At 53.9% G+C, this 12,395-nt stretch overlaps 1 protein-coding gene across 1 annotated transcript in view; it reads right to left on the reverse strand.

The window, feature by feature from the left end:
- Window positions 1-3,208: 3,208 nt before the first annotated feature.
- PLEKHA6 (pleckstrin homology domain containing A6) overlaps window positions 3,209-12,395 on the reverse strand; it is a 42,105-nt gene continuing 32,918 nt past the window's right edge. The window contains exons 14-20 of the mRNA XM_065404044.1: window positions 10,754-10,883; window positions 9,630-9,739; window positions 7,704-7,886; window positions 6,708-6,872; window positions 6,064-6,197; window positions 5,481-5,623; window positions 3,209-3,324 (exon numbers count right to left, since the gene is read on the reverse strand). Of these exons, the coding sequence (XP_065260116.1) occupies window positions 3,209-3,324; window positions 5,481-5,623; window positions 6,064-6,197; window positions 6,708-6,872; window positions 7,704-7,886; window positions 9,630-9,739; window positions 10,754-10,883 (981 nt within the window). The remainder of the gene's footprint in view (window positions 3,325-5,480; window positions 5,624-6,063; window positions 6,198-6,707; window positions 6,873-7,703; window positions 7,887-9,629; window positions 9,740-10,753; window positions 10,884-12,395) is intronic.

The raw sequence follows: 12,395 nt of genomic DNA on the forward strand, positions 1-12,395 counted from the left end.
CTCCCAGACTGCAACAGATCTCACGCAAAACGTCCATCATTGTAGTAGCAGTGATTTACCAGCGCCTCTCTGCCGCTCTGTGCTCCAGCAGGCAGCCCACCCACGGCACTTCCTCCTGGGATGGTACACGGCCAGTTGGGGGGACCGGTGCAGAGATAAGGCTCCCATGTTCTCCTTGGCGACAGATGCCGACGCACAGCATCTTCGTCCTGGACGATCTCACCATTGGTTAGTGGCAGGGGTTCGGGGAGAACCGAAAGCGATGAGCGAGGAAAGGTTTGGTTGTCTACTCGGGACGCGCATGTTTGTGTGTTAAAACGTGGCTCCGTGGAACTTCACAGCGTTCACAGCAGCCAGGGCTTGTGCTGGAGGGAGGAGAGGAGAGGAGAGGAGGAGTGAGAAAGCCGAGCCCTCCACCCGCCGGGAAGCGTGGCAGAGCTGCGCCTGCATCACGCCCCAGGGCAGGAACGCTCAGGAGCAAATGGGATTTTTGTCCACTCTTGAAAAAAATAAAATGACCCTTTTTAGGCCTGGTCTGTACTGAGGATTCGACCCAGACACAGTCACCTCAACTGCTGCACAAATGCAAAGCCGGGGTAAGCAGAGAGACGCCACAATCTCCACCTGTGCAAAGCAGGGGTTTCTGCACCCCTGCAAACCACACTGCGCTGGGGTATCTATGCCAGGGGTGTGCAGTGCTGCTGCTCCACCTATGGCTAAAATCCCAGGGCAGAAAAGGCTGTTTGGTAACTGGCCACTTTCACCAAAAAGAATTAGGGACGTTTTGGAGGTAATCTAGTACTGGCGACAGGAGCTGGGCCAACAGCCATGGAAAATAGGCTCCACTATTCATCCGCAGAGCAGGTCCAGCACAAGCAGCCTTTCTGCCCGCGCTGCCCTGCTAATGGGCCTCAGCCCAGCCCCGGAGGGCTGTCCCCTAGGGATGGGAGGAGAATTCAGTCTCCATGGCCATTTAGTCCCCAACATCTCTGCTGAGACTGCTGACAAGTCAGTGCCAGCTCAGTGCTGTGTGTCCACTAGCACCTGCACTGAGAACCCACCAATCTCATCTCACACAGGCCAACACAGCCACCAGATCGTACCAGCTTCCAGTGACTCGCTACTGACGTGGCCTGGATTTGAACCTGTTACCTAGAGGCAAAGGGTTTCTGGAGCTCATGCTCATCCTGTCTCCTTGGTTTTTGGCCATCATTCCCAATGTCTGTTATTTACATGGCTTTGTCTATACAGTGAAAGGAACCAGTCTCTCTCAGTGCAGGATGTGTCATTTTTCTTGCCTGTTTTCTCCTCTAATTTGCACCCTTGGCTTTCCGCTGGGGTCACTTCTAATTTACAAGTATCAAAGGGGTAGCCATGTTAGTCTGGATCTGTAAAAGCAGCAAACAGTCCTGTGGCACCTTATAGACTAACAGACGTATAGGAGCATGAGCTTTCGTGGGTGACATCCGAAGCTTTCACATGCATCCGAAGAAGTGGGTATTCACCCACGAAAGCTCATGCTCCTATACGTCTGTTAGTCTATAAGGTGCCACAGGACTCTTTGCTGCTTCTAATTTACAGTGGATCTAAGCGAGGCGAGAATTTGGCCCACAACATCCATTCAATGCATGGCAAAAGTAGGCTTTGGCGTAGCCAGGACCCACTTAGTCCTGGAATGGGCAGAAACCACCTGCTCCCATCCAGCTGGGCTGCATTCTACCAAGTAACCGAGTCCTTAGTACAACTTAGCTACACCATTAGCTTTTCCTTTGTGCTCAGAAGGAAATCCTGGAGAAAACTCTTGATCCCGAAGAGGGATGGGGCCAGCCCTCCACTGGTGGAAAGCAGTGTAGCAGGGTGGATAAAAATCAATGATTTTAAAAATGGACTTTTTAAAAATTTAAATCAATTTTTTAAAAATGTAAATTCAATACATTGTTCTTTTAAAAAATAAATGTATTTAAAATTAAAAGTGAAATTATGACAACCTACGTTCAGGCCTAAACTTACTATAGAGGATTCAAATAATTTAATTTAAATAAAAAATATAATATTCAAGCAGTGCAAGTTTGCTGCCGAAGTTCTTAGAGAAAGTCAAAGCACTGAACTGGTTGAAGTCACTGGCTAAGCAGCTGGAACCTGAAGTGCAAAACTAGCTTTTGACAGCAGTAGTCTCTTCTGCAGGTGCAGAGATATTATTTTCTTCACTTCAGTTTATTCAGTTAGTTCAGTTCAATGACTAATGCATTCAAAGCTGAGAAACCAATTAGAAATTGAAACAACATGCAACTTTGCTCTCCTCTTCCAGCTATGTCTAAAAACAAGGAGTAAGAGGATCAGATCTACTAGTTCTAAAATCATGATGGACAGTGTGACCAGAAGCAATCAGGGCTATTCACTAACTACAGTTGATGCTTCCTTTGTTTATCAAAACATGTTTTGCATTTAAAACTGATTTATTAAACTTTTTTTCTTACGTATTCGGCACATTCAAGGTACTCTTATTTAACTAATAAAAACATTTTAAAATGTTCTTCTTGTGGCTTTTAAATTGAATTCTAATTTTCCTCCAATTAGCTTGGCACAAATCATGAGTAAAAATGAATCATCATCTAGTACATAAGAAATGCTTCATTCCCCATTTCCTAACATCATAAAAAACTACAATTCTGAATAAACGTATGGTAAGCAATATAACTGCTCAAATAAATGTGTATGGATATAGTGTAACATCCTGGTTAGCAAAAAGAAGTACCAAATTATACCAACCAATGAGAATCAACTTTATAATAAGTAAATAACTGAAAGGTATAAATGCAAATCAAAAATTAAAATTGGTTACTTAAATCAGGGTTTGTTGATTTAAAATCACTGATTTAAAATCACTGTGATTTAAATCAATCCACCCTGCAGGACAGTTCCATTGACTTTAGTGGAGCTATGCCAGTTTATCCTAGTGGAGGATCTGACCCAGGGACTCAAAACAAGGTCCTGGACCCTCAGTGTTTCAAGTTCTAAGCCCCTTGTGCTTGTTCCTTGGGAGTAGACTGGGCTAACGTGGCAGAGGAGAGTGTTAGCTCGGTGAGAAGCAACGTATGAATGGATGGGAAGAGGAGACTCTTGAGTGAGGTTCTCCCCGTCACCCCTGGAGGCTGAGATGTACAGAGGATGAGATGAAGTACAATAGAAAAGGTGCTTACTTCATGGTTCAGACACGCATAAAATGGCTGCTGTCGGCGACCCGGGATGACTCAGACGAGAGGGGATTTGTCGGTGGAGTCGGGGAGGCTGGGGAAGAGGGAGGACTCGGGGTGGCACATTGAGCTGGAAACAAGAAATGGAAAAGGACGTGAAGAACACAGCGCTGCAGCTGGCAAGGGGAGAAAGGACAAAGCAGGGAGCAAATTCCAGAGGAAGGCAGAGAGGTTAGAGACGACAGGGGAATATAAAAAAGGAAGGAAGCATGGTCAGAAACAACAGATACACACAAATGGTTCCCCCACAGCATGCACACGTGAGCTCCACACTGGGATCCTCATGGACTTAGGCAAAGATGGGAGGCAGCGCCTATTTGCAGGGAGATGGGCATGGGCCACAGCACCCCATTGCCAGTACAGCCCCCCACAACGCACTGCACGCACCAGGGCTCAGGCGTTTCCTAGTCTGCTCTAGAGCTGGGGCGAGACAGTGCAAAGCTTTTTGACCAGAAAAGGATGGATTACGTTTGTGACAAGTTTTGCAAAAAATGTAGTTTTGAAATTTTTTGACAGAGAAAAAGGGTTAATTTTTTTTATAAGATTTTCCCCCAAACACATCCCTTTCTTCAGCTGGTTCTACTCAAGGCCCCTGCAGAATGCCACTGTTCCATTGAAGATCCTGGGAAACAGGCCCTTCCAGAGAGATGCCCAACCCAACCCCCTCCATCCAACATACACCATATTCTAGTCTGGTCTAGCTACATACACAGTTCCCTTTGCCGTATTATCTGAGCGCCTCACAATATCCCCACAACATTCCTGTCAGGAAGGGCGGCCCTACTCTCACCACTGGGCCATCCTCCCTCTCTTCATGCACAATCCCTTCCATCCAACATCGCTCATCATCTCCACATGCGTTGGAGGCTGCCCCATCTTCCCATCTAGTTTTTGCCGCGTGAGTAATGCTTTGTAGTCACCAGCTGGCTAGCCCAGAAGCAGGGATCTCCAGGCACAGATGTGCTTCAGCAGCAAGAGCTGAGGGTTTGCCGCTTTCAAAAGCTTCACGGTTGAATAGTGTCAATGCAAAAATAAGATGCGTCAGCCCAGGGAGGACAGGTGCAGACCACCAAGCATTGAGAGTATAAATCTGGTGCGACTCCACTGACATCAATGGGCCAGATCCTCCGCTGGTGTATACTAGTGTAGCTTCACTGACGTCAGTGATTTACACCAGCGGAGGATCTGGCCCACTAGAGTTTCACTGCTGTAAGTGAAAGGAGAACAAGACCCTCTACTGCAGGGATTCTCAGACTGGGGGTTGGGACCCCTCAGGGGGTCACGAGGTTATTACATGGGGGGGGGGGGGGGGTTGCGAGCTGTCAACCTCCATCCCAAACCCCGCTTTGCCTCCAGCATTTATAATGGTGTTAAATATATAAAAAAGTGTTTTTAATTTATAAGGGGGGGTCGCATTGAGAGGCTTGCTATGTGAAAGGGGTCACCAGTACAAAAGTTTGAGAGCCACTGCTCTACTGTCTATTCTCTGCCCTTGTCTGTTCATGGATGACGCCCGTTGAAGTTCACAGAAGTACTATGCATGACCAAGGACAGCATTGAGAGTCAGAGTTCAACCTATTTACCACAGCTGCGGATCTAGCCCATTACATATGTGCATATGGTATGAATACAGGGGCCCCGATTCTGCTCCTACATGCGTGTCATTTCACTGACTTCAGTGGCATTATTCCTGATTTACACAGGGGGGAGAGGAAAGTCACACCCGTTGTTATTACTGGAATTGCCGGGGGAAGTCGACAGGATTGATCTACCATGGCGCTACTTCAGTTTTACACTGGTGTAACTCCACTGATTTCAGTACAGGAAAATGGAATAGCCCAGTGGTGGATCTGCCTCTGTGGGCCAGATTCTTAGCTGGTGCAAATGGGCATAGCTCTACCAAAATGATGGGAGTTACCCCAATTTACACCAGCTGAGGATCTTGGCCTATGTACCTATCAATCTTATTTCTAAAGGCCCTTTCACTATATCTCGCCTTTTGCCTACACCGCACTCCTGCCAGGTGCCTTGCCTGGTCATCCCTAACACTCATTTTACCCTGAGTTCAGTCTTCTGCCCTTAATGCAGGTAAATCCATGATCATTAGGAATTGTCCATGTCATTAGTACCCCCCTGGCTTTGGTCTGCCCCTTCTTGACTTAGGCATCTCCTGTGCCTCATTTTTTTACCATGAAACTGCAGTTCTTTGCCTCCTGAGTGCCTTACCGGAGAGCATGCGGCCCAGCCTGGAGGCTTCTGTAGCCAAGGTGCAGGATATCTCTATCCTCTTCTCCTGCTCCTGGAGCTGGGTTTCTGCATCCTGGGGCACGTCCACCTCTCCCTCGCTTAGAGGGATCACATTCTGCAAGCTGCAGCAGAGAGAGTTCGGTGTTACCGCCCCCTTGCCCCCAGAGCGATGGCCCGGCCCGAAATACAGGGTGTGCTCACAAGGATGCAGGATGTGACTGGGCAGAACGACAGGGTGAGCAGGTAGAAGAATAGGTGGACGAGATGAATGGGTGGAGGGGAGGGGGAGTGGATGCATGAGTGGAATGGCAGATAGATGGATGGCTGGATGGCCAAGGAATTTAATGAGTTAGTGGGCAAATGAATAGATGAATCAGGTGGCTCCGTGAACGGATAGCTGAGTGAATGGATTTGCAGGTGCACGGAGGGAGGGCGGACAGACAAACAGCGGCTGTAGTGGATGGGTGGAAGGTCAGACACGTGCATGAGAGAGAAGGTACGATGGAGGAGGCGGTGGTGTGGCACAGCCGGTGCTGAAATGGGCACAGAACAGCACCATCACCTGGATTTGGCAATGAGCGTCTTTATCCTTTCCACTTTCTTCTGCTTCTCCTTCATCTCTTCAGGACTTAGTGGGGTGTCCGGTTCCAGCTCAATGTACCGCTCTGGAATGAGGACCTTGTCTGGGGTAGAGAGCTAGAAGGAGGCAAAAGCAGGTTTTAAGTCCAGGGGTCTGAAGGCAACATGGGCATTCTGTAACTGCACGCATAGAGGAGCGCACAGCAGCCAGCATCAGTCCCTTCTCCAGCCCCCAGTCCCTCCTTCAGGGCTCACCCAGCCTGTGTTAGGACACCCATATATCACCAGTTCCTGCTCCAACAACTCTGTAATCCAGAACCAGCACAACACCCATCCCTGGCCAAGAACGCACATGACACCCACCCTACACTGCATTCTTCTCTGCGCAGTGCCCAGCCCTGGTGTCTGCTCCAGCCCCCAGTCCCAGGCTATAGGACATAAGAGCCCGGGCAAGACAAATGCCTAGAGGGACCTGTCCCTTCAGCCCAGGCACCATTTTCTCCTGCCTGTCCTGGGCCCATGTCATCTCAGAGGTGCTGTCCCCCCCCACCATGTACACGGTCTCCATAGCAACCTGCCCCCATTGCCATCCCTAAGGTGTGTTGCTCCAGTGGGGCCAGGCCTCACCTCCTTACTGATGTCGACATCATAGTGCTGTGGCTCCAGCTCCATCTTGCGTAGCCGGGCAATCTCCTCCCTCGGTGTCTCGTAGACTTTGCCAGAGTCCTCGGTGCGCAGTGCTGCCTCCAGGTCGGAGATGTCCACTTCATGGATGCTGCGGTGTCGGCGCACCTGGAACGGGCCACAGAGCTGCCACTTCAGAGCCAGGATGGTCCACCAGCAGGGTCACGCCCCTGCTGGCTCACAGAGAGGGTGCGCAGGGCTCACAAATGCAAGACGTGGCTCAGTCTCGCTGGCCTCTGCCCCCCCTTCCTCACCCACTCCTCTAGAAACCCCAGGGTTCGTTCTGTTCGTCCATCCGAGCCCATCACCATAGCCTCAGAGTGACTCCCACACCTGCCTTCCCCTGGCAAGCACTTCCCTATATCCCCATCTCTCACCTCCTTCAAGCACCCCACAATGGGCTTTCCTCACGCCCCACCGGTTTTGCCCTTCATGCCCCCAAACATCTGACTATTGACTCATCACAGGCCCCAGCCTTAGTAATAACTACACCATCTGGTTCTTCTGCAGCACTTTCCATCAGTACATCTCAAAGCGCTTTTCAGAGGAAGACAGTATCATTAGCCCCAATTTACAGATGGGGAAACTGAGGCACGGGGAGGGGAAGTGACTCGCCCACGGTCACTCAGTGGACCAGTAGCAAAGCTCGGAAGAGAACCAGGTCTCTCAAGTCCCAGTCCAGCGCTCTAGACATTAGACCAGACTGCCTCCAGGCAAATCCAAACAGGGCCTTTTGATCAGGGGAGGACTTGCAATCCTGGATCTGAAAACCATCTTCCTGGGAGAGGGCAGGGACTAATCCACGCCAAGGGAGTTGGCCCAGAAACCCCAGAGGAGCCCGGGGACTGGACAAGCTCAGAGATGTTGTTCTGAGGCAGGCCTGTGGGATAAATGCAAATGCCACCCCCAAACCTGACGACTGCCATGGGAAGACCTTACCACTTTGTATGACGCGGGTGCCTTCGTGCTGGGAGCGTCTGGCTGCTGATTGGCTGGGAGCTGCAAACTCCGCCTTTTTTCCTTCATGGATCCACTTTGGTGGCGTTTCATCCGGTCGATCTGCTCCTCCACGCTCATTTTTGCCTTCATCTCATTGGAGAACACGGCGCTTTTTGGCCTCTCCTGGGGAGAATCCAAAAAGCCCCATGGTTACAGAAGGGCCGCAGCGTGGGTTAGGACCCTAGTGTCCCCCAGTAGTGGGTTCAGCCGTGGCATAGGACATCAATGCCATGAGGCTGCTGCTCTCCGCTTGCTGTCTAGGGGAAAGGTTTCTACGCGAGACAATTAGTGTCTCAGCAGCTGTTCCTGGGAAGCCCAGGATGGGAAGAGCACGGGGGCTGGACTGAAGAGCATCAGCAGAGCTGTGGTGGAGGGGAGTGCAGGGCTGGGCTAGCAGGGGGCCGTGGGTTGGGATTGAAGGGCACTGGCAGAGCGGTGTGTGTTGGTGGGGATGGGAGGGCTGGTCAGGAGAGAAGCACTGTCGGTGGGACACAGTGGGACGGAGAAGCCCCGGCTCGGCTGTGGGGCAGCCAGGGAGGCGCAGACAGACACTGAACTGGAGCTCGGACATTCAGACCAAGTTCAATATCCGGGGGAAGGATTCCCAGGCCTTGCTGGGACAGGCAGTCGCCAGGGCCGGCTCCACGCACCAGCCCACCAAGCATGTGCTTGGGGCGGCGCCTGGAGGGGGGCGGCGCGGCGGGGCGCTCCGGCCCGAAAGCGGGGCCGCGACCGGGCTCGCCGCCCTCCCCCGGGCGCTCCGGCCGGTCGGGGAGAGCGGGGCCCCGGCCGGGCTCTCCGCCCAGCCCCGGGCGCTCCGGCCGGTCGGGGAGAGCGAGCCGGTCGGGGAGAGCGGGGCCCCGGCCGGGCTCTCCGCCCTCCCCTGGGCGCTCCGGCCGGTCGGGGAGAGCGGGACCCCGGCCGGGCTCGCCGCCCTTCTCCGGGCGCTCCGGCCGGTCGGGGAGAGCGGGGCCCCGGCCGGGCTCGCCGCCCTTCCCCGGGCGCTCCGGCCGGTCGGGGAGAGCGGGGCCCCGGCCGGGCTCGCTGCCCTCCTCCCGGCGCTCTGGCCGCCGGGGAGAGCGGAGAGCCCCCGGCCGGGCTCGCCGCCCTCCCCCCGACGCTCTGGCCGCCGGGGAGAGCGGAGAGCCCCGGTCGGGCTCGCCGCCCTCCCCCCGACGCTCTGGCCACCCTCCTCCCGACGCTCTGGCCGCCGGGGGCTCGCCACCCTCCCCCCGGCGCTCCGGCCGCCGGGGGCTCGCCGCCCTCCCCCCGGCGCTCCGGCCGCCGGGGGCTTGCCGCCCTCCCCCCGGCGCTCCGGCCGCCGGGGGCTCGCCGCCCTCCCCCCGGCGCTCCGGCCGGTCAGGGATTGCGGGCCCGCGGCCGGGCTCGGCGCCCTCCCCTGCCGCGCTGGCGGGGGGGCGGGGGGGGGGGGGCGGCGTGTGGCTTTTTTGCCTAGGGCGGCAAAAAAGCCAGAGCCGGCCCTGGCAGACGCTAATCCGGTTATGGAAGCCGGGGGTTCTGCACAGGTGGCATTTCCTGCAAAGGGCTTCAAACACCACCTCCTTGGGTCAACACAGCTCAGACAAACTCCTGTGCCTCTCACAGTCCCTCTCCTGAATGCTCCAGGGAAGCTGGCAAATGGGCTGTGAGCCAGACACCTCCTATGGGCTTCCTTTATTTTATCCCAGTCTCTTCCACCTCTGCACCCGTCCCACCTCCCAGGAGCCCATTCCAGCACCCTGTACAATCTCCCATCTCCTACCCCAGCCCCGATCCACATCCCTGCATCCCCTCTACTTCCCCCCTGGGCCCTGCCCCCCATCCCAGGATCCCCAGTGACATGCAAAGCAGAGAGCCGCAGCCTACCCGGGAGCTCAGTCCGTTGGACATGTTGCTGGTGCTCCTCCTGATCACTCCCGAAGTGGGTGCTGAGTCCTCATCGGTGGGAGACTTGGTCCTCGGGGGAACGATGCCAACTGGGGAGAAGCAGAAGAGAAGGTAAATGCTTGAACCCAAATCAGTTGGCTACCCATGGGCCCCATGCTGGTTTGGGACCTGGCAAGAGTTTCCCTGAGCTGAAGGTTGCCTGGGTGGTTCACTGCTCCTTGCCCTCTCTCTTCACTGCTCATCTTTGCTGGGTGCAGAGGATGTGCTCAGACCGCCGCTGGTGGGGGGTGGCTGCGTACTCACTGTGTACTCCAGGGGAGTGCTGCCGGGCCACTCGGCACTGGGAATGCGCAAGGAAGGACACATGGCCCTTCCCTCACACCTTTCCCCTGAGCGTCTCACAGCCCCAGCACCCCAAGAGATTATTATTATACCCATTTTACAGGGGAGAAACTGAGGCATGGAGCAGGAATGTGACCTCACCCCAAAGTAACACAGTCAGTCAGTGGCAGAGCCAGAAATAGAACCCAGGAGTCCTAGCTTCCAACTGCCTGCTGGGATTACTAGCTCAATGCAATCGTACTGTGTGCTTCAGGGGAGCATGCAGGGGAAGGGCTGGGGAGCTGATCTGTTAATGCAGCAAAGAGCCCCCATGGAGGCGCAGAGCCTGAAGGAGTGTCCTCAGACATGGAGGGACCTCGGCATCCCGGGGGCCTGGTGACAGGACCCTGACTCTCCCAGGTGCTGCAGGGTGGAATAGCCTCTATCCAGAGGGGCAGGAGGAAATACTAGGGTAATAGTCTCCTCCCAACTCCCTCACTGCTTTTTGGTAGCATGCTCCACTGGGTGCAAGCAGATGGCCCCAGTGAGCTCTGAACCCAGCTTACTGCATCCTCTTAAACTGTGCCCTGCACTGATAAGGTACCATGGATTTTGATAGGGAGATCCCCAGACTCAAAATCCAAGTGGTGAAGCCTCCCTCAGGGGCCATCCAGAGCTTCTGCCGGCCACTGCCTCCAGCCCTGATCTCCCCTGCCTGGACTTTATTTATGGTGACAGAGGAGCTGCCGCCCGCACTGAGATGGCGAGGCCATGGGAGGTACCTTTGTTGAGAGCCGCTTGCTTCTCAGCATCCAGCTCTTGCCTCGTCTGCATGAGCCCAGCCTCTGTGGGTGGGATGGGGGCGGAGCTCCGATGAACCTCTTTCTTATTCTGCTCGAAGCTGGACTTGGACTGCGGAAAGAGAGCGGATTTGCTGGTGAGCAGCTGACCCGTTCAGGAGGAGCTGTTGGCAGGGCAGCTGGGGAGACACCCTGCCTTCGGACCTCTGCCACTCATTAGCCAGGGGGACAGCAGACACAGAGGACACACAGAAAAGACCGAAACACACACACACGAACGAAATAGCAATCGGGAGAGGCACCTAGGCAGGTTTTCATTTTGATCAACACCCTCCCCCCCAGTCCAGACACACTCAAAGCACAAGATGCAGTCGTCTGGACAGAGAGAAAGACAAAATCCAGGCTGGGCTTGGAGCTGCAGAGCCATAACCAGGCATGGTCTGGGACACCCATTTGCACCAAAGCGTTGAAGGCTGGGGCTACGGTGGGTCGGGGTCAGCTGTCCTGGCCTTGCCCCATCTCTCAGCAGGATCGTGACTGAACTAGTTTGTGCAGGATATTTTGCTCACCTTGTGAAATATGAGACACGTTTGCCCCATGGTCAGACCCTTTGCTATTTTTCTTTGGGGTTTGGGAATGTGGACGTAGTCTCCTGGGATCTGACCCAAAGCCCTCTGAAGTCAATGGAAAGATTCCCACTGATTTCCACGGGCCGTGCATCAGCCCAAGGTTGCTGACTGAAAGCCTGAACTAAAGCTCATTAAAGTCTGTGGAAAGGCTCCCATTAACTCCAGCGGGATTTGGGTTGGGCTGCTGCGCTCCAGACCCCACACTTTAACCACAGGGATGGTTAACCAAAGCTTATGTATGTGGTGATCCATGAACTAGAGGTGGGAGACGCTCAAGTGATTTGGGCTCCTCAGGCTGGATGAGCCAGTAACTCTGGATCCTGCTCCCCAATCTGGGAAGTTCATGAGTCTGCAAAGCAGGGACAGGAGGCTGCATGGATGAGCCACATAGCTTTAGAAAAATAAGGTTCTGACCACCACACCCTGAAGAGCAGCAGGGGCCCAGAGTAGGTCTATTCCTCTACCCGTCTTCCCACAATGTCTGCAATGAACCTGCTCAAGTTCATCTTCCTCCTGCTTCCATTTCAGCTCAGACAACATTCCCCGTGGACAAGATCTGCTGCAGTGTGTCAATGAATACAGCAGGAATGGGGGAGTGGGCAAGGTAGGCCATGGGTGTAGATGACATGGGATGGGTTGGAAGAACGAGCCGGCAGGGGTTGCAACCATTACATCAGCCACTTGCACCAAATCCCCTCCCACCCTCAGCCCCAGCTCAGCACCTCCTTGAAACCTTGTAGGGTGACCAGATGTCCTGATATTTTAGGGACAGTCCTGATTTTTGGGTCTTTTTCTTATATAGGCTCCTATTACCTCCCACCCCTGTCCCGATTTTTCACACTTGCTGTCTGGTCACCCTAAAACCTTGTCTCCTTTCCAAGGGCCTCAGTCAGCTTCATGAGGGTTAGTTAAGCCTCAGAGCGGCCAGCATTCATAATGAGCGCATCTCGAAATATTGTCATCCAAAACCTCCCCAAATGAAAAAGTCTTCTTGA

This window comes from Emys orbicularis, chromosome 4 (genome assembly GCF_028017835.1).
Source record: "Emys orbicularis isolate rEmyOrb1 chromosome 4, rEmyOrb1.hap1, whole genome shotgun sequence".
Lineage (NCBI taxonomy): Eukaryota > Metazoa > Chordata > Testudines > Emydidae > Emys > Emys orbicularis.